Source organism: Argiope bruennichi, chromosome 9, assembly GCF_947563725.1.
Source record: "Argiope bruennichi chromosome 9, qqArgBrue1.1, whole genome shotgun sequence".
In the NCBI taxonomy this organism is placed as follows: Eukaryota; Metazoa; Arthropoda; class Arachnida; order Araneae; family Araneidae; genus Argiope; species Argiope bruennichi.
In genome coordinates this window covers 100,262,701-100,288,574 of record NC_079159.1, presented here as the reverse complement: position 1 = coordinate 100,288,574, position 25,874 = coordinate 100,262,701, and the positions used below count along the sequence as shown (strand labels likewise).

General features: G+C 28.6%; 1 protein-coding gene across 4 annotated transcripts in view; it reads right to left on the bottom strand.

The window, feature by feature from the left end:
* LOC129983773 (uncharacterized) overlaps positions 1 to 25,874 on the bottom strand; it is a 104,510-nt gene that overhangs the window by 26,432 nt on the left and 52,204 nt on the right. For 2 of the 4 annotated variants that reach the window (XM_056093398.1, XM_056093399.1), the window contains exons 1-6: positions 8,498 to 8,750; positions 8,153 to 8,207; positions 7,549 to 7,680; positions 5,996 to 6,087; positions 4,395 to 4,518; positions 432 to 628 (exon numbers count right to left, since the gene is read on the bottom strand). In XM_056093398.1, the coding sequence (XP_055949373.1) occupies positions 432 to 628; positions 4,395 to 4,518; positions 5,996 to 6,087; positions 7,549 to 7,680; positions 8,153 to 8,207; positions 8,498 to 8,620 (723 nt within the window). In that variant the 5' untranslated portion in view covers positions 8,621 to 8,750. Of the gene's footprint in view, positions 1 to 431; positions 629 to 4,394; positions 4,519 to 5,995; positions 6,088 to 7,548; positions 7,681 to 8,152; positions 8,208 to 8,497; positions 8,751 to 25,874 lie in introns of those variants that run through there. The other 2 variants (XM_056093400.1, XM_056093401.1) reach the window with 2 other exon arrangements.

The window sequence follows — 25,874 nt, the reverse complement described above, 5'->3', positions numbered from 1 at the left end:
GATATATTTCTGGTTTGCTACATAAGCACGAAATTAAATAGGAAAAATTGATATAGATAAAATAAGATTCCAAGTAATCTCTATTCAGCAAAATATTAATAGTTAATTATTATCATTATTATTATTATTATATATTTAACTAAAAATAAAATGATTACTTGCCAGAACTGCAGTTGCGCAAAGAAATATATTTAGAGTTTAAAATGTTATTTTAATTTTATTTTCTTTATATTATGATATTAAACTATTTGATAAGGATGAATTTTTATGAAGCCAGAGTTTTATGCTAAGTCATCACAAATGATTTTGAATTCTATTAAAAAATATCCAATAAATACTCTTTTATACAAAAATTAAAGTTTAAATTAAAAATTCTTTCCATTCTGCCTTAAAATAACATTGGTATTACAGCAGAGAAAGACAATATTTACCGGTAGTGTTTTACTGTATATTGGAGCTTGTTTAATACTGCAAACATCATCTGGATATGATTTGTAAATAGCAATGCTATTATTAAATGGACATTTTAAATCCTGAACAGTATTCAGACAGAAATAAATTAATTCATCATCAAAGTCATAAGTAGCTTTGAACACACTGCCTCCAAGCCACTGACCATCAGTAATATCTAGAATATTAAAAAGGAATTTGATATACACATAAAAAACAGCAATAGTAATACAAATAATTTAGCATATGTTTGCAAATTATTAATACAGATAGTATGTGCATATGTTTATGCATGAATAATTTAAAAACAGTAAATAAATTTTATTCACAATCTAGCACACAATAAGACAAAAAAAAAAAAAAAAAAAAAAAACATCTTACACACTCAAGATCCAAATAAAAATGAATTCTAAAACTGATTAAATTCACACTAACACAGGTTGTGTCAACACAAAAGGGATTATTCAAATGTTATCGAATTTCAAATTAAAAGAATTTCTCATATCATAATTAAAACTATAATAATGATAGTTTAGTCAAAATTGCTTTGAATGAAGTTTACTCTGTGGGCTTTTCAAAAGTGACAAAATAATAAAGAAAGATTATAATACTTTCTTCATACTTTAATTAACATTAAAAAATAACAATAAAATTAATTACAGAAATAATTGAAATTAATTGTAAAATTATGCTTCTTCTAGGTTATGTTATAAGCCAAGTCACACAAATATGCAAATGTATTCTATTGTACTTGAGTATTTTAAATATTTTATATACTAAACAAAAGAAATTTTCCATTCACAACCCTATTCTGGTAGGGAAACATTTTTTTACCTCAATGTAAATAAAAAAAGATTGTTATAATTTCTAATTAAGAATATAAATAGAAAAAAATGGATATGTTGATAAACAAGAAATATAAAGAAATTCAAAGTATAATAGTTACTTTAAAGAAGATTATTTTTGTACTTATTTTTGCATATAAATATTAAAGAATTTTGAAGTACGTTTACAACTTTAGTTCTTTAGCACAATCTACAGTTTAGGAAATTTGCTTTCATCTTTTTTTAATCTAATATATAAAAATGAATTTTTGTTTGTCAGTACCGAATGCAATGAAACTTGGTCAATTTATTGCTTACACTTGAGCGAAGGTTATAGGCATAGTACAGTTATCATAATATACAAAAATAAATTTTTGTTTGTTCGTACCTTATGCTTTTCTATACCGTTCAACCAAATGCAATGAAATTTGGTTAATTTATAGCCTGCACTTAAGCGAAGGCTATCATATATAATATGTAAAAATGATTTTTGCTTGTTAGTATCTTATGCGCTACCGTACCGTTCCAGCGATTTCGATGAAATTTTACCAACTTATTGCTTGCATTTGCGCGAAGGTTACATTTTAAAATTGACAAATAATAAACAGCAAACAGCACGTGTCATTCAGAGTGAATCGCACATATGTCAAATACAATAAAATTATTATGATTGATGCCACTCAATGTGAGTGAAATGAATGTAGTGCAAGGGGTAATTTTTTTTCTTCTTATCAATGAATAGCCATCTACACAGGATGTTGTCATTCAGCGTGCACAATATTTTGTTTGCGGCAAAACCGCACATATTATTCAGAGTTTATCTCACACATACAAAATAGAATTATTATTATTGTGAATGCCGATTAAGTTAAGTTATATATAATGGAAATTTTCCAGTGCAAACAGTAATTTTTCTATTTATTCAATAAATCGACAAACGATATATCGGTTATACAAGCGTATATCGTGTTGATTGCTTTCGATAAATAATTTGTCCCCAAATGTTCGTCCCTTAATAGATCTACCAGCGCAGCACATAGAAATATGCCAATTCGAGCTTCTCAAACAAATGAGGAACGACAAGCGAGCAATAAAGTAGATCGTTTAAGAATTCCAAATTCACTTGCTTCAGAATCTCAAGATCAACCCGAGGCTAGAATCGAAAGACAAATGTGCGGCAAGAAACTATTCAACTATTCTTAACGGAGAATCGATTGGAGAAGATGTGCTCATTCCCATTATTCCCGCCGACATGGCTTTTGATTTTAAATTACTGCAGTTCTCCATTCGAATTGCGTTCTCGATGATTATCAACAAGGCGGTAGGTCAATCACTTCAAGTATGCAGATTGAACCAAGAAAATCTGTTTTTTATTGGATGTTTACGAGTCGGACAACCAAGAAATTCATTTGATTTTGCTGAAGATGGAACAACAAAAAGCATTGTCTACCCTAAAGCACTTGAGTAATAAAATCAGAACAATAGAATAAAAATTGTTTGTACTTCTCCTTTATAAATCATTGAATTTCAATGAAAGTATTCATTGCCGATAGGGAAATAAATAACATTCTTTCTATCATTCCTAATTAAATAAGACGGTTAATTTAAACGATATTTCTAAAATTATTTCTTCTGCAGCAGCAACGCGCCGAGTACCAGCTAGTTATAATATAAACATTAATAACAGTATTAATCCACTGTCATTATTCATTTGAATATTTTTGACTTCAATAATTAAAAAAAGCAGTTATCTAATATTAAAGAAAAAGTAATAAGAAAAGGTAATAATGGGCACAAAACAGTCATTCTTCACAATACATCATTTTTTTTCTATATTTGTATTAATATATAATATTTATACAACAGAGCATCTAAATTTATTTTTTAGATAAAAACAAAACTATAACCCTGGAGTGATAATACCAACTGCGTATTCCTTTATTGGAAATATTCAGTTAATTTGACCACTATTCTAAAATTACTCCACTTAGTTATTGAATTTAATCAAACAAGGATTAATTACATTTATTGCAATGCAATAAAGTACAATGAAATCATTTAGTTAAATGCAATGCAAATCAATTTTAAAATGTTATAAAAGAATGACATTTTAAATTATAAAACTGCAGATAAGGCACAAACCAGATAAAATATGTATTTTAAAAATAAAAGCAAATATATAATATATATTTAAAACAAAATCTAATATTATTATTTTAAATGTAAGTTTACAATAATTAAATATTGTAATTTTATTAGTGACAAAATAAAATTCAAAAATATTACAAATTAAATAAATTATTAAGGCTTCAAAATTTATTTTTTAAAAAAAAAGACAAAAAGTTTTCTTTAAAAAGCAGTTTTCAAAAAGATCTAACGTAAGTTAAAAGGGCAGTGAAGATGAATTATGCAAGTATCTATAAAAGATAATTTATTAAAAAGATAGCATTTAAACCAATTGAAAAAAAAAAGTTAAGAGTAAAATTATTATCAGAATTTCACTTTTATCATACTCAACTACTAAATTACAAAGGTCTCTCTCTCTCTCTCTCTTTTTTTTAACATTTTTTTTGATGAGAGAATTAAAACTATTTATAATGTGCATTACATCATTTTCCTAAAAAAAAATATAATCAGAAAAACACATAATTCTAAACAAAATGATAGCAAAGATTCAAAGATCACAGAATGGAGATAAGAAATCAAACTGACTGATTCCTCTTATATAATGTTAGATAGAATAAAGCAGCCAAAATGATTAGACATCTCCTACTACTACCACCAACAAACATGGTATGAATTTTATTCATATAGCATTTTGAAAACTATCAACTGAACTGGAGATATCTAATAATAAACATCTAGTTCTATTCTTAGTCTCTAGATAGCATGGTCAGAAGATGGAAACATCTTGAATTCAGTCTTGTGTAATATCGCATTATTGTGTAGTTCAACAATAATTCTTCCCTTTTATTAAAAAAAAAATTGGGAACTAACTAAAATAAGTTTCAGATAAGGAACTTCAGAGAAGAAAGCAGAATAAAAAAATGTTCTCTTATGTCCCTTTTCATAAGGTTTTATTAAAATGAGTAATTCATTAAAAAAATTAACAAAACTTACTATTTAATGAGTATTTCATGGCTTGAATTGAAATTACTTCATCAGTTTCACGATGGACAGAGAGGAAAAGTCTCAAATAGTTTCTCTGTAGCATCTGTATTCGAAAGCAAGGAAGTAAGATGTCCTAGAGATGAATTATTAAGGCATAATTAGTAAAAAATCAAGCAAATTTTTAATAGAAAAAAATCAATCAGACCAATCATGTTATAATCTTTAATAAAATATTTCATGTTTATACAACATTATCTATCAACAATATTTTGAGAAACATACAAAAACATCTTTACTCAAAATTGATAGGGATGCTAAGATTTGTGGTAATTTAGTGAAATAAATTTTGAGTTCAGAATAATAATATAGGTAAAAACATTCCTTTTTTTGTGGTCAGTTTGTATTCTGGATTTGAATTTGCCTTCTATCATGAATTTATCTTTTGTCTATGGTTCAAGACATTATGCCTATAATTTAAATATAATATAAGATTTTCAATATTCTTTACAATTCATTTCCTTTATTTTTCATTTTTATGTTCCTTTGATTTTGCATTGTAATGCATTTTCAATAGGCATAAAAGGAAAATAGAATTTGCTCAATTATTTGATATAGAAATTTTATTCATTGATTTAACAATTTATTTTGACATGTATTATTTGATTCATATATTTGTCTCCACATGACTCTAGTAATATTATTTAAAGCAATTTAGCATCTCTCCCACCCCCTTCTTGGATCCCTAGATTCTGCAGAAAGAATCAGTGTTTTTCTAAAAATATGAAGAATGCTACATTATCTACTTGCATTAGCACAAATTTAAAATGAATTTTTATGGTTTATGAACAACTAATGAAATTTAATGAATTAGTGATTCTGTTGTGAGACAATTGATATCATTAAACAAACACCTATTGTGAGTGCATACTTTCATTTATGTGCAATTGATATTTATGTCCCCCCCCTCCCTGAATTATTATGATTCTACTAAAAGAATTATTGCCTCTATAGCAATATAAAGAATGCTATTTATTTATATTTATGTATATATGTGTAGCACTTTTATTACTTTTCTATTGTATGTTGTGTGTTATTGCATTGAATAAAAAATAAGTAAGATTCTATTAAATAGATATTCGATTAAATTAATTCCTTGTAATATAAAAAATAATTCGATGCATAATCATAAGTGTAAACCATCTTATAATTTTCAAACAATGTTTTATGAATTGATTTGACTTAATGTACTTTTTTCTTTTTCAATTCAATAAAGTTTTTTTTTTTTTTTTTTTTTTTTTTTAGTGAATTGATATAAGATTCAAAACTAAATAAAACTCTCTTGAATTATGAAAAGAAATAAAATAAAATAAAATACAAGCTTTAATACGGTTAAATTAGATACATGAAAAGTCATTCAAAAAATATAAATTCTTGAAAAATATACAAAGGAGCATTTATAAAAGTAGTTAAAATATTATGATAAAGATGAGTTGTTACAATTTATTATGTTGTTATTCACGAGTTTCATGGATTTCATAATAAAAAAAGAAAATTTTAAAAAGTTTTTGTAGAAATAAAAAAAGTAAAGAAATAAATAATTCTTAACTTACCTTTGAAGATGTAAAAAAGAATAATGGTATTGAAAATTGATAACAGGTATGGCCTTCTTCAAATGAAAATTTTACAAATAAAGACTGATTTCCTAAAATATTAAAATAATTTGAAAATTAAAAATAATGAACTATTTTAATTTTTTAAAAATATCTGCTAAAATATTTTAAATAAAAAGGGATAAATTTTTTACATAACTGAAGTGTAAAGAAATAATGCAAATAATAGCATATGTTTTAATTTCATAACTGAGAAAATGAAATAAATGGAAATTTTGGTAAAATTTTATAAATATAAAATAATTTTATAAATATAAAATTTTGTCAAAATTCAGAATTAACTGCCATTTAATCCCAGTTAATCTGTAGTCACTTATTCCCGATCATTCTATTGTATTTTTCAGATAAAAATATATTTGAAAACTTGATGCAATTATATTAAATTTCTCACTTGTTACATTGGTAGATATAAAAATTCACCATCATTTTCAATACACAAAATTTTGCTTTTTCTGAATATGTAATAACAACTTCATTCCTACATAAAGATAATATCTATTAATGAAATTGAATTTTGTGGGGGATTGGATATAAAATTGTGAAAATAAATTTATAAACATTGAAAATGAATGGATAATGAAATTGAATTCAACATAATAACTGGTTCATGTTATTTGAAATAACTAAATTGGCATAGTAATTAAAAATAAATTTTTTCAAAAGATAGCAAACTTTGAAAGTAAATGCAATAATTATTGCATTAATTTTTAAGTAAATAATTAATTAATTTTATATTAAGTTGAAAACTATTTCTTACTAAAGCTTTAAATAAGAATAATATTATGCAGTTCAAATAAGAATATTATTATGCTGTAGTAAGACATAGTAAATAAATTTTCAACATGGAACATTTTGCTTTTACTAAAAGTGATTAATTATATACCAGCACAAATGTCATGTTTCTAGGATCAACTCCAACAACTAGATGCATAATAGCTCAAAATGACTTCTAAAGCAAACAGATATAAGCACAATTATTTCTTTGAATTTATATTCATCAGAAGCAGAAACTTTTTTTTCTATTTTTGTTTACTTTGACATTCTTTTCTAATATAGCAAAAAAATGTCAATTAAAATGAAATAATTTTTACAATCATATAGAATGAATAAAGAGATTGAGAAAATGATATACTATTAAACAAATCATATATAAGAATTGCTCAACACTGTATTTATAATTTTTTTTAGCATTTAAAATGCTATCAAAATTTAAAAAGAAAATAAATCAACTTTTTTATGATGTTTTCAAAGTCTAAAAGCTATCTTTATTTTTAAATTTAAAAAAAAAATATTAAAAATTTCCTCCAAAACTGAAAAAAAAAAATTGTCAATAAAATCTTATTATTATTCACAGTATAAATATTAATATATAGGGTTCAAAGAAAATAGATAAAGTATTAACACCATTCATTAAATGATATTTGAAATTGTCTAAAATTTTTAAATTATATGAATCTTCAAAATATATAAACTCAATAAAATCTAAGTCCTACCTTGTTTAATTAAATCATCATATGAAGTCAATTTTACTTGGATCCAATAATCATTCTTTTTCTGCTTAATACGGATGTCTTTCAGATGAATCTGAATTTTGCGGACTTTATTAACAGCACATGATAAATTATCTGGAGAAACAATTACAAATAGATGTTTAAAAGGTAGATAATATGATTAAACAGAAATACATTTACTATCAGTTTTTCTTAGAAAAATATTACATAGTTTAAATGTTCAAAAATCATCTAAAAACATATGATTACTAACAATTTTTATTTATTTTGAGTAATTACATTTACACTTAGTTACTAAATATCATTGCTTCATTACAATTTCTCACAAAGTCAAATATAAGATATTTTAATACTAAATTATCAAGTTATAATGTACACAACAAAACACCAATTTAGTTTCTTAAAAAAAACAAAGATCATTTAATTGCATTTATTGAATTTGAGAAACATTTTGACTGCTGTGACATTAAAAAAGAATATCAGAGGTATGCGTAAAAAACAAAAATATACAAAATCATTGTACATAGCATATATCATTCTTATATACAATATTTTTACATATAATTTAAAATAAAAAAAACAGTACCTAAAACAGGACAAGAGGTTTTTTTAATACACTTCAGAGCTGCTAATCTTATCACCTAGCAAAAAAAAAAAAAAAAAAAAAAAAAATTAAGAGGTAAATGAAAAAAATATAAAATTATTATAATTATAATGAATAACAAGATAAAATTTCATTACATTTAAAATCCAATATAATATATATTTTGATGTGTTTAATAATCATTTAAAAGTATTAATTTAATTAAGGAACGAAAAATTAATTTATGTAAGAAAAAATGAATTAAGGAATAAAGAATTAAACAAATAAGGCATGTAACTTAATTACGAACTGTAAAATAATTTCAAACAGTCAGGAACTATTTCCTACCGGAACTGAGATACTGTCATTCATACAGCGCAGAGATAAATCACAGTGATTTTCTCCGATTGTATTTGAACCAGTTTTCATAATTAAGGCAGCAATTGATGAAACAAAGCATATTAACAACATATTGTGGAGTTCCGAAAGACATAATTATTTTTTCTCGCCATGCACTTTTCAATTAAAAAAAAAGAAACGATGAACAACTATATATTGCACTCATTGAGCAACATCAACTGTTGTTGACACTCATGACGAATATTTGCGATAAAGTTTATTTACTAAATGAATGATTGATTGCTTGAAGTTTTAGATTGAAACTGGACTTTTTTTTTTTTTTTTCTCCTGATGAGAGCAACATGTTTACAAATAAAAATAACTACAAAAGAATCAATTGTGCACTGTTGCGAATTTTGCTTATGATTCAAAACCTTCTTTTGAGCAAAATTTGCTCGAAATTTATTCGACACGTGTTCTAAGTAAATATCAGAATGCGCGCGTTTTGAGAAAACGAAATACGGCCCTTCCATTGGCTAAAGCAAGATTTCCAAAACTGTGAGTCGCGACGCCAAGAACGAACAGAAAACTATTACGGGAGTTTTGAGCTCGCTCAACATTTGAAACAATAATAGTTTGAAAAAATCACAAAAAATTTCACTAAATATTTCTAAATAATTACTTTTTATGGAATTCGCTTTAATTATTTAAGCATTAGTAACATAGCATATCTTCAGAGGCAACGTTAGCAGGGAGAAAATCACCCCCTGTCCGCTACCGCTTCTCCCTCCCCCAGTCGGTGAGAGTGAGAGTTTCGTCGGCAAAGCTCTTCACCACTTCAGTATGGATGTGGAGAGGTGCACATTCTCGAATATAATTTAAAACCCTCTCGATTCCAGCGGGGCGGTTTGAGAATTTACCCTATAACATCCACGTGGGGCGGCTGTAAGCCGTTTTAGGGGTGATGGGTATTAAAAGAGGCTACTCTACAGAACACTCCAGGAGGTCCTCGTTATCTTTGACAATCGCGGCTTTTTCACAGTAGTTTCCCCTGTGCCTTAGGGAGGTAGGGGGTTGAGGAGGAATTCACTAAATGGGTTGTTGGCGTACATTTTGTATTTTGAAAGGGTTTTAGTTTCTGTTTTCACGTGTTGTTAGCTCAAAATTGGAAAGATTTTATGGCCATTTATAAAAGAAATTTTCCACTGAAGTTCTCTGGTAACGATGAATGATATATAAGGATACCGACACGTTGTTTATTTTTCGGACAAGCATCAGAAGCCCTTTTCAGTAGTAAGACTATTGTAATGATATAAAGACAAACAATTGCATTGTCAATGCGGCCTATTCACATCGCAGTTTTCTCACAAAATGGGTAGCGACAGTTGTTACTATGGAAGGAAGTCGTTTTACACTCCAAGCATCTTATTCTTTCATCAAAGGACTGTCGGAAATTCTGAGGCCGTGTACAAACTACCGCTTTTAAAATAGAATTAAAAAAAAAAAAAAGATTGGATGTATCGCCCTCTTCAAAGAATGAGATAAGTTATATAAATACTGAGTTCCTTTTTAGAATGCCATTCTGAAAATTTTTCTTCAGTTGTGAATTTCTGAATCTTTATTTTATGTACTGTGAATCGGGTGTTTGGATTATCAGAGTAATTTTTCTACGCTTATTATTTCTTCATTATGAGTAAAAGAAATCGTGAACACACTGAAGAAGAAATTAAAGCAATTTTACTTGATTCTGATGAAAGTGACAGTGATCTATCAACGAAGATGATGGTTGGCCAAAAAATGATACTTTAGCTGATTTCTCGTTTATTCTAAGCAAAGAAGCAGGAGATGAAACTAACGAGGGTCAGATGAACAAGAGAGATAGAGATGAGGAGTCAAAAAATGCTATATAATGTACATATTATCAAAAATTTGCAAATGATTCCCTCGTGTGGAAATTTGTGGAAATTTAATATGAAGCTTTCGTTCAAAAATTTATCTTGTCTTAACAATACTATAGAAAACATCACATAACATTTTAAAATCAGAAATTCAGCTTGAAAAATTCAACATGATAGTTCATACTAAAAATGTAATATTTATGATTAATGTAATTTTAAATGTGTTAAATCTTCATATTTAGTTTATGAAGAATGTAATGTTTTAGTAAAATGTTCAGGCTGAAAACTGAAGGAATGTATTTTCGAAATATATTTCGCTGAGTAATTTTTCTCCCGAATTTTATTTCATTATTAAATGAAGTTTTAAAAATATGTTATCTCATCTATCGAAACAATTCGATAGATGAGATATATAACGTTTGACGTAATATATTCCCTTGGTTAGAAAAAAAATTTAATAGTTATATTTTAAAAGATTAGTAAAAATGAGTGGCAAAATAAAGATATTTTTGGAATTTATATTTACCCTACATTCTTTTTCGATTATTTAATGTAAAAGCAAGAATCCGGAAGGTTTTGGGGAAAAAAAATGTGAAAACTTCTTTAAAAATTTAATTAAAGTTCTAAAACTTTTCTCTTAGTATCACTATCGAAAATGCAAAGTAATATTTTATATTTAAAAATTCAATAAAGATAATCGTTTATATTAAAAAAAAATGCTAAAGACAATAAAAAAAAAATCTTAGCTGAGTGTTGAAAGAACATATTATTTTCGAAACATCTTTCAAAAAGAGCAATAACATTTTTTTTATCCAACGATTGTTTTTATTTCGGTATTAAATGAAGATTTAAAACATTATCTTGTTTATCACTGGAAAGCATTGACATCTATACTATGTAAAAAAATGTACTAATTGCATTGATATATGTATAATGTATGTTTTACATTACTATGTAAAAATTTTTTACATGGTAATATATGACATATTATTTAATTTTGGCAATAAAAAGAGTGTAAAAGCCTATTGAGAATTAAATGGAACATAAAGATGTTTTTGAAATTGCTAGTAAAGCCAGTTTTTATTTAAATGGTTTGGAAGCCTAACAGGAAACTTACAAAAAAAAAAAAATTAATTATAGAATAAATTTCAAATTTTTTGTAAAAAAATATACCCCACAAAGATGATGAGCGAAACACTTCACACTAAAAAATATAAATACATTAGAATAAAACTCTTAAACTGATGGAAAATGAATCTCGTTGTCGAAAACCGCAAGGCAATTATTCAAGGTAGAGCGTCGACAGTTTTATTACTTCAGAGTGTGGGGGGTAACTGCCCCTCAGCTAGGAAGAGTCCATGTCTTTCAGAGACACGTTGAGAAAGTCTGGATGTTAAAGGGAGTGCCACTTGAAAAGTGCTTGGATGTTAAAGAGTTAAAAACCACCTTAAAGTTAATATGTTGTAAACAATTGAAATATCCATGTAATGGTTTAAGTAGCTTGACTATATTTAGCAAAATAATCGATAGGGGGCAGGTCAATAAGATGTCGCATTTTGTGGGCAATTTTTGATCGGCCAGGCTAACGCAATGCATGTCGAAGCAGTTAAATCCACAGATTCGCGATCTTATTTTTAGTCTTTTGAATGAAATAACGTTGCCGACAATTTCTGGGCGGCTGACTATGAATTAAATGCGATGGAAGTCCACAGATTTTTTAGACATCTGATCCAAATATCGTTCATTCAGTTCATAATTTTATTATGTTTTGCAATATAACCGATATGGTAAAAGTTGAGATATCGCATTTTGCCAAATTTTTTTGATCGGTCGACTAAGAACTCAATGCGATGGATGCCGACGATGTTAAGTCCGCAGATTTTTAGACATCTGATTTAAATATCGTTTATTCAGTTTATAATGTTCACTATATTTAGCAGAATAATCAATAAACGGACTAGTGAATAAGATGTCTCGTTTTTGCCGACTAATCTTTGTCTTTCGGCTTAGATTATCATAGATTAGGAGAAAAAATGGTTTTCATCGAGTATTTCGATTACCTGCAAGTGGAGTTATTAGGGAAATACACTTTTATACTATACATGAATAGGGTGATAGAATTGTTTTCTCCCTAATTCAGAATTCAATGAATAATAGTTCTAAACGTAATTTTTTTTTTAACTAATTGTTGCTTCCTCGGTAACGAACTGGTAAATTTATTTTATTTATTTCACTGTGAGAATCCTCCGACTAAAATCTATTTAATGGTTAGATTAAATTTAGTAAAACACTTTTTTTTTTGGACACTTTTGTACAATATGCATGCTAACACGAGTTATTTTGCTGTAGCAAAATTATTTTAATTCATTATAACTCACCGGAAAAAGTAAATTCTGTAAGTATGAATTAGGTTTATTTAAAATTAAAATATCTTTTTTTACAATCTAATTTACAGGCTGCAATTATTATACTAAAGAAATGTTACAGACTTCATCTGACGACAAAAAAAATAAATAAATAAATAAATAAAATAAAATAAAATAAATATATGTGGTATGGTATCTTTTCAGCTTTACTGACAGAGCTCATTGATGTACGCTCTAAACTTATTAAAAAAATTACTGCCCAAAGTTTTCAGATTTTGCATTTAGTATTGCAACTATGTTATCGGGAAATGCATTTTAAAAAATTCTCTTCGTCATTTTTTCTTTCAATGACTCTTTGCGACAACATCTATATAATTTCAGATGCTTCTAGATTTTTAATAGACTTTGGATAAAAATGTCTTAATAAAAAGATGATTAAAACAGTTTTCATAGAATATTCATATATAGCACATTAACTGCTTCACATACTAATTTATTTAACTTCTTAATTAGATGGCATATCTTATTCGGGACAATTATTATTATTTTAATCCCTAGAATAATATAAAGATAATTGAGGTAATGGTACGTTTTCTAGTGATTTTTTGCATTTTAAATTTTTTAATATTTTCCTTTAATTGCAGTTTAAATAGTTAGTAATTCAATGCGCGATTCGGACTCATCATTGTATGCGAAGGGGTTAAGAAAAACGGATGCATGCAACTGAGAGGATAAAATTCATTTTTTGAGAATAGTAATTTGCAATAGTTTCGAGGGAAAAAAGTATTTAACCATGTCTAAAAATGAAGATCGCGGAGTTCATATTTTAAGATCTAATTGTTTTTTTTTTTTTTAATAAAATGCACTGATTTTCACTTTCTCGTATACATAGTATAGAGAAAATATAGTAATAGTCAAAAAATTTTGAACTCGAGATATTGACGAATCTCCACGTTTTGGACCTCTCGGAGTGCAAAAAACATATTTCCAGAAAACATCCGTCTGTGACAAAGAAAACTGAAAAAACAGTTATCTTTGTCACAGACATAAGCACAGTTCAGCTGAATCGCTTTGAGCTAAATTGCTGAAATTTGTTCAATCAAATATTCAGATCTCTGTCAAATTTTAAATAAAATCTACTCGGAGAATGTTCCGTCTGCCCTACTGTTCGAATGTAAGTTAACACGATAATCACAAAACGAAGGGAGCTAAATCGGTAAAATTCGGTACACAAATTCAACATCTCTAGTATAAATTCCTGTCAAATTTTGAGCTAAATCCAACCACGAATCGACTGTCTGTCGATCTGTACTTTAAGAAATATGCAAACTCGATAATTCGAAAACACAATGACTTAAATATTATAATAGATTAATATATCAAATTTTCTATGTGATTTTGTGACTACACATGCAATTTTGTTTCAATCGGTTGAGAAAAACGTGCCTAAAACAAAAATTCAATTTTTTTGATACTATTAACACATTTCCGAGATTAATCGCCAAATAACTCGCCAATGGTGACACGGCAGATTCAGAAAAAATGCTAAATTCACGGTAAAGGTTAATATTTCGTAACTATTGTACATGAAGGAAATGTAAGGCGCTTTCTTGCATGACAAGTTTATTAGATAATGTGAGAGAGTTTTCGCGAAACCACTGGTTTTAATCCTAAATGTACAGCAGTATGTTCATTAAACACTTAAATTTAAATTTTCCACTTCTACTTTAGACTGAACACTTGGCACTCGATTTTGCGATAAATGGGTCTTTAGGGGAGGGTTTTAAAATAAAGCTTCTAAAAGTTCCAATTCTAAGTCGCGGTAATAAGGTAAAACGTTGCGAGATTTCACGAACTCAGGACAAAATTATGAGCTTCTAGATATAAATTTTAATTTTACCCTTGAAAATACTATTTTTTTCCCCTTCTTCTTTAAACATGGTATATTGAAATATTTTTAAGATTGAAATTGGCTCAAGAATTTTAGCTTACGAGTTAAATTTAATTTGATTAATTTGTTAACAAGAAAAAAAATCAAGTCGCGCCAATTTGTGCGAGATAAGGAACTGAGGCATCTAGGTTTCTTTCCTATTTAAAAGTTTGTCAAAACTCATACCAACCTATATAACTTCGTGTAAATATTGAAGAATTTGATGTTTAGCATACTTCCCCATGATCCTAGAAAGGGTTTAAAATAAAAAGGTCCATTGATCGAGTGGTTATTGTTAGAAAAATATTGTTAGAAATTTCATAGCTTCAATGAAGATTTTAAGTTCAGTGATTCGAGTCTCACAATTGTATGCGACAGGAGTGAACAAGTCGGAAACATGCGCACTATACAAGTAATTCGAATTCTTAGATTACAAAATAAAATTAATTCTTTCGTTTTCCTATTAAAATTCAACAGTTACGTGAAATTTAATTAACCCTGACAATAAAAAATTAAATCAAACAATTAAAAGATATAAATGATTTAAAAAAGGATAAATCTTAATTTCAGCGCTGCAACTGAATTAAAAGTTTAGGAGATCGTTATAGTTCGCCCTAACACAAATGTATAAAAACGATTGAGATTGCAATTAAGATTAAAAAAAAAATCCGAGGTTCAGATCATGAATCTCTTTGTAAGTGAATGCATCAGACGCTACACGGTACATTTATAATTAAATAAATGGCAACTGAACTTACACTTTAATAATTAAACCTAACTGCAATTAAATCTGATCTTGCAATAGTAGGGTTTGCTTAATATTAAAATTAACGACGTTTTAAATCATTAATAAAAAGGATTGATAGCTGTTTAGTTAAATTTATAAACTTCTCCTAAATTAAGAATCTTTGCTAAAAAATGTAAAAGTTTTATAAGGAAATTTGACAGGAAACAATCCTTTCAATGGAGAAAAATATTTGATACGTTTTGCAAGAGTAGGTGGAAGCAGAAGATGTTTACAGGATACAATAGTAAATAACAGCGAGTCTCTAAGTAATGTTCGCGTATGTAATGGGGAATAAAAGAACACAAACAAAGAACCTACTCGCATTGAAACCACACAGCAGTCGCATGCCAGCTCATAAAAACGGCGTCCGGATGCGAGAGATGTGGGGTCACGGGAGCCTTTGATTGGCCGCCAAAATGTCTCCTTTTTCTTTTGCAGGAGACTAGCGAAGTGTTTTTTTTTTTCTTTCAAAATTTAAATACAATGAAAATCAGTCTGATTTTGATAACAAAGAAAAAAAATACAAACACTTTAAAAAGAGTAGGGAATATTCTATGAGGTCCAAGTGTGTCGAATAAAATTCTGATAATGAGTTCATAAAAAAAGTCCAAATTCTTCACAAAACGTCCACAACAGAAGCCGAGAAAAAAACACCGAGTTTGTTCATTGAAGAGTAATAAACGAAGCAATCTGTCCTTTCAAATTTCTGGATTACAGCAAAGGCCAGGTCAGACCAGTCCATAGTAGAATGTCAGTTTTCCTTCCTTAAAGTTTTATCAAGCGATAGCAAGACATTCTATACGTATCGCAGAGGCCAGTATTCACATCCGTGCGGTAGCATGCTGGGAGAAGAGCATCCACCTCGCGGCATATGGAAAAGAAAAAGAAAATACTTCTTCTGTGTTAAATTCTCAATAAGAAATTTTTCTAAACTTTAATCACAATTTCAATTAATTCGCTTTCAATTTCTTTTTTCCCCTCAAAACTTTCGATCGTGAGCAAAACTTTCGTGAATTTTAAAATAATGTAAAAATTACATTTTTGGAGAACTGAAATTTATTTCCGTACGATCTTACTCTCTAATTAAAAAAAAAAAAAAAAAAACTTAAGCGTATTATATAAAAAAATAAGAATTATTTTACGGACTATCGAGTTATATTCTCGAGTTCTTTCTCTGTGCTAAAAATTAACAGACAGTAGAAAGTTGATTTTTAAAAAATTGTTCCATTTTGATTCACAAAAGCATTTCTATACAGTGATAAAATAGCCGCACCCCATTTTTGCACTATTTTTCTATCGCGTAAAAAAAACAACAAACAAACACACCAGATTTCTTAATTTTCACTTACTCATTTCTACTAAGGTCACATTCCAAAGCATTCAGAAGATACTTCAAAAATGGATTCTGCCATTATCGATAAGATTTATTATTAAAATGAATTCAAACAAGTTTAAACGAATGAATATTTTCTAATTTACAGCGCTGCATTTTAAGGTTATACAATACAAAAACACACTCGGATAGCAATTTATGGCAGGAGTATCTTGCGCAGCTTTATAATCTTAATTTTATTCAGATTTTTTTTTTGGGGGGGGGGAATTTAACCTCTATAATCAAGATCTCAAGGTCACATATTACATTTCAACTATTTATCTGGATTGTTAATTATCGTTTCTGCGTGCCCACAATTAGATTGACCAAAAGAAGAGGTGGAATGTGACAAAATTCTAACACAGGTAAATAACCGAATAGTTTGTCGCAAGAAAGGCTTCATTCTGAGGGAGAAAAGGATTACTCATAAAACCCAGAATTATCCTAAACAAAGGAAAAAGCTATATCCAAACATTAATGAGAATTCCCATAAGATTCAAGGATGAATCCACCTACTTTTGTAATTATGTTCGCATTTCGATTTAATAATTCAAAATGAATTAAATTTTAAATGTGGCACTTACATTAATTACATTTAATAAAAAAGATTTCCATAAAATCTTTTTTAAAAATTCATCGGTCAATAAGGCAGCCATCTGTTCATTCGTGTGTTTGCGAATGGGAGACATGAAAAACTCAAACAGCAATTTATTATACATATACACGCACACATATATAAAAGTTTTATCAGTAGAAGTTCTGTATCAAATTTTGGGCTAAATTTGTGAGTTGGTTGATCATCCATTCTGTATGTACAATTATGTGCATGTGAAAAAGATAGTTAAAAAGCCGGAATGATTTTGATAAATAAAATAAGATCTTATTGAAAACTTTCCCTTATATGTTTAACGAGTAAATTAAATTCTGAAATCAAATAAACATCTTTATTTAATCTGCATCTTTGTTCCTCCGAATATGAATACATCTTTTGAGTAATCTCAAAGTTGTATCTTGTGAAATAACAGTCTCCAGCCCCTCCTCTTCTTTTTATTTGGTACGTCTTTACTTAGTTTCTATGCAGTCAATTCATGCGATGCTGGAATCTAATTTCTGTTACAATGTCAAGTGATAATTTTCAACCAATTAATTACTTAACCCATTTGAAGCTTTTCATTCTTGGACAGGTATCAAAATTGGCAGGAACAAAGTTCTCGATTGGTATCGTGGTATCATTAGTTCCATTTCAGTTACCGTATTCATATACGGACAGACGTCTCCCAGAAGAACTGAAAGATTTCGGCACAGATCTAAACATTGACAATATACCAAATTGCATTCACCTAGATCGTTGCACTTTTGTGATGTGCACATACACTCATGCAAGTTTAAAACGCAGAAATTCAAAATGTCGGGGGAAAACTTTTTAATGATAATAAATGAATTTTCTTTCTATTCTCCATAAATAAAAATATGTAAATGAAACTCGAATACTGAATCTTTTGTACCTCGTAAAATTCAAATGACTGATTTTTAATACGGTTTTGTCACGAATGCTATTGGAATATAAGAAAGGATTTAGGACAATTAATACTAGAACGTTCGTCCGTGTGTATTGGACACCAGAGCCTGTTTAGTTGGTTCTCCTTTCCGCATTTTAGCAGAGAATTAAAAAAAAATTTCGTGGTTTTTAATCATTTTCCATGGTGATTACACAGAAAAAAGTTTTATGGTTCTAGGTTATTAGGTGAGATTTAACTACTAAATATACCTAGAACGGCCGCTGGAGTCGTTTCGACACCAAGACAATTAATCAATATAAATAGCTGTCGTTCAACAAACGATAATTCTAAAACAAACTTCCGAAAGTACTATCGCACATTTATTTGACCTTGATTCAGTTCAATGGATTGCGGAAAAGAATCAGTTATTCTAAAATTATTGTGTCCAAGTGTTTCGTTACACAGCATTTGCTTATCTGTTCATAAAAAAATCATTCGATCTTCGATTCTAAATTCAAAAGTGTAATGGAAATGCAATTAAAGAAATATGCGTCTCTTGCAAGAAAATGGTGTGCGGAAAATGTACAAGAAAAATTGAATATCACTGTATCCATTGCAAATGAGGTTGCGTACTAAACATTATGCGTATGATTGAGGTACAAAACATATGTAAAAACGGATGATTAAAAAACTTACGTTCTCACAAAAATTATGATTTTGCTTATTATACTAATATTTATGAATATTATTTTTTATTTCATTTTACAAGATTCACTGAATTTGTTTTGTTACAGTTTTTATGATATTAAGTCATAATACATAATTACATGAAATAATATTAAAAAGTCTTTAAAACCTACTATTAAAATAATATTAAAACCCTACTGTACAGTAGCCCCGCAATTATTTCGTTATTACAATTATTTTATATCGCGATGTCGAAACGACCAAAGCGGACGTTTAAGGGTAATCGAAATTCCGGACGTTCTAGTGTTAATGAATTAGTTTTTAGTTTAAAAAATAAACTATTCTTTGTCAACGGATTTTAAATCCCTCTGCTCTTTTGCACATGCGTTAGAATGGGTTTCATTCGGCAAGATATGGGTGAAAGGAAAGTGGAAAGGAGACATTCTTCCGCGTTTCACCCCTTAGTGAGATAGAACCGTCGGAAAGTGGTCGCTTCAGAATACTGAAACGAAGATTACGTATATGTTGTTTCCCCCACAGTACTGACCAAGAGAACAACATGGCGACATCTATGACAAGTTTCGGATTTCTAATGAAAGCAGCGACTTCTATTCCTTCCTTCCACCGAGGAAAACAAAAATGATATATTTTCCCCTGAACTGTGCCGAGGTAGATAGGTAGAGGTTCCAGATATACAAAAATGTCTTTATGGATAAATGGACTTCATTCTACTGAATTGTTATAACAAACTACCATGTTCTACCCTAGAAACCGAAGTGCCCTTTGTAAATGCGTTTTGTACTTCATAATATACAGAAAGAAAATTGATTTCAGCATTTTTTTTACACATTTTCTCGACTGATTGAAATCAGAATTTGACTACATTTTTAGAAAGATCAACAACTAAATTCCATTGATCTAAATTGTTTTGTTTAATTTATCTCATTTACGTGCATACAAATGTGCAGACAAACAATCGGCGAGTCTGTTGACGGATATGATTCAAAATTTGTTACAGATTTATAGTGTAGATGCTAAACTGTATTCTAGGTTTTAACATCTAAAATCTTACGTTTTTTATCATATTCATTTGTTCTCAGACAGATGACAAATAAAGTATTGTGAATAAATTTCCTTTAAAATTTACAAAAATCTACAAATTTGGTATTAAGATCACACACCAAATTTCATACTTATAGCTCAAAGATCTTTTTGTTTAGCTGTATGTTCATTGACAAATGTAATTCCAAAAATGCGTTTTTCGGACTAGGAAAGGTTTTAAATGCGGAGATTCGTGAAAACCTTGTGGTCGAATCTTTTGACAGTTACAATTCTTTGTAAATTCTCTGTACGAGAAAATAAAAAAGTAATTTTTTTTATCATGATTTTAATACTAGTTAAAGCACGCGACTGTACGAATAGACTTAATAATAAAATTAGGAATTAAAGAAAATGTTAAAAATCTTGATCGTTATATTAAATGCATTTTTACAAACTGCATAAAAAATATTTTAAAAAAAATGATTGAATTAAAATTGTTTTATTAAGAGTAAATTAAATTATACGGAAATAAAATTAGAATAATTAAAGATATTTTTTGAATTTTCAAAAAAATTAAAATCATTTTTATAAAATATTTTCAGGAGATAAATATTTATACACTAAAAATTCAACAATGGCCTACCTTTTTATTTTGAAGAACATGTGAGCCAAGTTTCATTAAGATCGGATAAAATCTTTAGATTTGCATTTCAAAAAACGTTCAAAAATGTTTATTTTTATATACATAGATTTTTTAAAATATCTCCTTTCGAGTGTATGTAAAATTGTGAAATTTAAACGAAGAATAGGTTTAACTGCAACGCCTAGAGTCTCAATTTAATAATTAATCAACTAAATTATTGAAAATTTTTAAAAAGTTGTTACATTTAATTTTTGCCAGACAGCAAGAAAAAAAAAAGGAATCTGATAGAAGAAAATAAACTCTTGAGAAATTCGAACTACAAACGAATACAAATATTAAGAGTAATAATTCTAGTTCTTTTATTATACATAGAAAGCGAAAATTACAAGTCAGCTGAATTCAAAAAACTGCATTTTGTCTATTTCTTAGATTTTTACTTAATGAAACCAGGAAAAATAAACAATTCCAGCAAGTCAGATTTACTTGTAAAACGGTAATGTTCAGTTTAATTAAGCATACATTTCTCTCTTTTTAATCTGAAATCTGATATCCTATTCTCGGGTCATAAAATACATATATCCCATAATAATTTCATATTTTTCAAAATGATAATCAGGGGCAAGAGAAACTTTTCGTTTTGGTATTCCAATGACGTACAGTGTAAGGAAAACGACATTATTGATTAACATTTTAGAATAGCTATCAAATAGAAAAGAACATGTTTTAATCAAACCTTAGTCCGACCAAACATTGAATGCCTCATAACTCAGAAATACCCGTTTTACACCCTCTTTGATTGATATTCGGAGTGATTTGGGGGGATGAAGACAAATCATCTCCCCAGAACGAACCTAACTCAGATTTTCCTGCTGATGAGAAACCCAACCATTTTGACAGAACGATCTTTATGGTCTAGTTAAAGGTCTAAGCTTTTCTAAATTTAAAGTAATCGCCGAAACACTCACCAAAGTTCACACGATAGATTCAGTAAAAATGCTAAATCCAAACCAAAGACTAATAATAATTTCATAACTATTGTACTCCAATGCCATACAAGGCGTTCTTTTAGTTAACGCATTCATTACAGAGTGTGCAAGGAATTTTTGGGGAACCTTTCTCACTTGTCTGTTATGATGTTCTAATACTTTTGACAAATGAGTTATCAGAGACACCTGATCACAGGTTCGTTTGAAAAAAGCGTCAAAGCAATCTTGCAGCATAACGGTAATACTTTAGGACACTCGATGCAGGTAGGTAACGAGTATAATGTTTTGTATATGACTCTTCAGCCAATTAACTATCGCTGGATGTTTTATGGGTACTTTAAAATACTAACCATGTTGTAGGGTCAGCAGGCAGGTTACACAAAAAATATCTAAATGGGAGAAAGCCAAAAAATTTTTATTGGTCTAAAACTGACGACCATTTCAAGGTGTCTTAGCACCTGGAAAAAAAAGCCATAATTACAGCCTGGAAATTATTTATTATCACCTCTTTATTTAAAGTTAGGGCTCATTAAGCTGTTTACAAAATCATCGTCTAAAGATGGGGATTGCTTCAAATATCTGTACTCAAAGTGACAAACCTGACAGAAGCCATATTGAGAAAGGTTATTTTTACGGGCCCAGACAGAGAAAAATTTGTAAGATTCCCTCTTTTCAGAAACAATAGAAGACAAAGAAAAAGAAATTTGAAAATTTTAAGGATTCAGTGGACAGATTTTTGGGGTTTCTCTGTACAACATCTCTACAAAATTATTTTATCACAAACAAAACGAAGTAAAAACATTGTACGATCTCCAACAAAAATAATGGGATGCATCTGAATCTTTGTTATTTATTATCGCATTTTCACAAAACTGGCGTCATTGGAAATAGCTCAAAAAGACATCTTAGTTTAGACATTTTAACTAATTATGCGAATTTTTCCATTACGCCTGCCAATGTTCTTCATTCAATCGATTATTTGAAATGAAATTAGCCGTCAATAATTTTTTTTCTTCTTCTGAACTTCTGATGAAAATTTCGAGAGTTAAAAAGTTTTGAAAAATGGCACCTTCAATATATTTATCTATACTAATATAAAGCTCAATGTGTGTGTGTGTGTGTGTGTGTGTGTGTGTGTGTGTGTGTGTGTGTGTGTGTGTGTGTGTGTGTGTGTGTGTGTGTGTGTGTGTGTGTTGGCGCTCTACAGGCCAGACCGCTTGACCTACAGTTACCAAATTTGATACATGTATACCTTGGAGGTCGGGAATGTGCACCTCGGGTCCCTTTTTTTGAATTTTGAATTAGAATTTTAATTATTAATTAAAAACTAACTTTCCCGCCAAAAAAAAACTTTTCATTTTCCCACCACCAAATGAGTAAGGCTTCAGTTTTTTCCCCCACACTAATGAGGCTTAGGCTTAACATTTTTCGGTCGATTATTTCAAACGATTCTGTTTATTTTCTTAATGTTTGATGCATTTAAAATTAAACATTATTAATTAATCGATCTTTCAGATTCATTCTGAAGTACTTTTGAATTAAAATAAAACAGAATAACGGAAATTTAAAATTTCTAATCTGTATAACGTTACCCCAACTGGCGTAGAAAAATTCACGCATTTGTGTTACCGTAACTGGAGTTGAAAATTCACGCAGGCGCATTGTGTTCCGATTGTTGACAACGGATTCAACAGATTCGGACGATTTAAATTATTTTTAGGTTAGTTGTGTGCTTTTGTAAGTAAATTGTATTTATGTTAGTTATATATTTTTTGTATATGCTTATAGTTTTAAGTATATCGTTTTTTAAGTAGTTTAACCTGTTTTCGACCGATTATTTTAAACGATTCTGCTTATTTTCTTAGTATTTGATGCATTTAAAATTAAACATTGTTAATTAATCGATCTGCTCATGATTCCTCATCTGAGGAAATTTTGTTGACAAATTCTTGAGATATTACATAAATTAAGATATATATATTCTTTAGGGCCCATAAAGTTTAAACGCTCAGTGACTCCGTTTTCAGTAATCATATTATAAAAAAATACTTTGTTTCAGTAAAAAATATTATTATATTAATTGCTGATTCATCCTTTTCACTTTAATTTAAAGCATAAATTCTATGGGAGCTAACAGAAACTTAGAGAGATACATATTACGTTATGACTGAAGGCCTTTATAATATTATGAGTGAATTGAAATTTGAAGTTTTAAAAAATATTTCAATGAAGAAGCTATTAAAGTAGGAATTACGTAAAATATTTAATTATTAAAATTTTAACGAACATTAGGATTGGCGAACCGGCTGGTCGCCAAAGGCGGCTAGCACTTATAATAAAGCTTAACGTGTGTGTGTGTGTGTGTGTGTGTGTGTGTGTGTGTGTGTGTGTGTGTGTGTGTGTGTGTTGGTGCTCTACAGGCCAGACTGTTTGACCTACAGTTACCAAATTTGGCACATATATATATTGCAGGTCATGAATGTGCACCTCGGAGCTATTTCTTAAAATTTTTAATTAGAATTTTGATTAATTGAAAATTAAGCAAAATGTTGGTGTTTTTTCAAGAGAATTCCAAAATTATCCCACAAAAGCAATTTTTACATCAAATTAAAGTTCAAAAAATTATCTTTTTAATGATATGTTTTAACCAGAAATGGAGTTTTTATTGCTAATGTATTTAAAAAAATATGTTTTAACCATATTTTTCAACAATTTATTTCGCGCAAAATAAAAATAAAATTTTATCTGCTTGGTCGCGATCATTTTAATCTGCATGGGAAAAAATTAACTTTTATCACCGTGTTGCCGTCACATTAACAAAATTTAAATTAAAAAAGAAACTTTCTTGGTTTGATTTTCAGTAATACTATTTTCAACATGTGTCTGTATAAAATGGATTAAATGTGAAATGTGATATTTTCTAAAAGAAATGAATGGGTGAAAGTTTTTTGCGACGTGTTAAAATAGATATATTATGAATTAAATATTTCAGTTTTATTTAAGGCACACATAATTTAATATGTACAGGATATGTACTCCAATCAGAGCCTAACAGCTAATTTGTAAATATTTAGTAACAGACATACATACATATGCTAAAAATGGTTTAAATGAAATAAAATATATTATGCAGTTTGAATCAATAAATGCTCTAATGAATCACAAATTTTAAATTTAGAATCCCTGTTCTGGGTGTCATTTAATAAAATATTCACTAATAAAGACTAAAATTCACTAAATAGATACTAATATTTTAAAATAAAAGTTCACTTTTTCAATTAAAACCGACTGAGTTATGAAAATTTGATTGTCACAATTCTATTTCTATAAAAACGTGCGATTTTAGACCTCTCCATCGACCGTCATTAAGAAAATAACTAATCAGCGCTTGGACTTTCCCTGAGGCAGATTGTCTAAAATAATGATATTATTTATTGTCCTAAAATAATCATATCCAAAGCTTTATAACTCGGTAAGGATAGCTTGCAAAAGATAGAAATGTTAGATTGTCAAGATAACTTTATTGATTATGATTTACAGGATCTAAGGACTATATAAAACTTAGTCTTCATAATTGTTTTCAAAAGAATATTTATTGATTGAAATAAAATAAAATATTATTTACCACATTTAAATCCTTTACAAAATAAAAAAAAATTTATGATGAATCGGAGAAATTTTTATAGAATAATTCTTTGATATATTGCATAAATTATGTGCACCACAAAGCATTTTGTTATAAGATTACAATGCTGTATTTTCTGTAGTTATATATATAATGTTTTTATCCAGGACTATAGCTTTATTATTTAAGTTTTATCTCTTCCATTTCAAATTCAAATTTAAATCTTACGGCAGCTGAGAGCAAATTAGAGATATAGAGTAAAATGAACAAAATATAGCGAGGTTTTTTATAATAATACGAGTTATGTGACTATCGAAATTTGAAGCATAAAAATATTTTGCAGAAGCAGCTATTAAGAGACCCAGGTACATAGTTATTTTAATTGAAAATCTTAGAATACATTACTCCTGGTAAACCAGCTGGTCACCAAAGATGCCTAGTCTTAAATGAAATGAATGAACTTTTGGAGATGTATAATACATAACAAATTGCATCTTTCTAAACTCAATTTTTGAGTTAGCATGGCAGCAGAGGGATGGATGCCATTTCAAA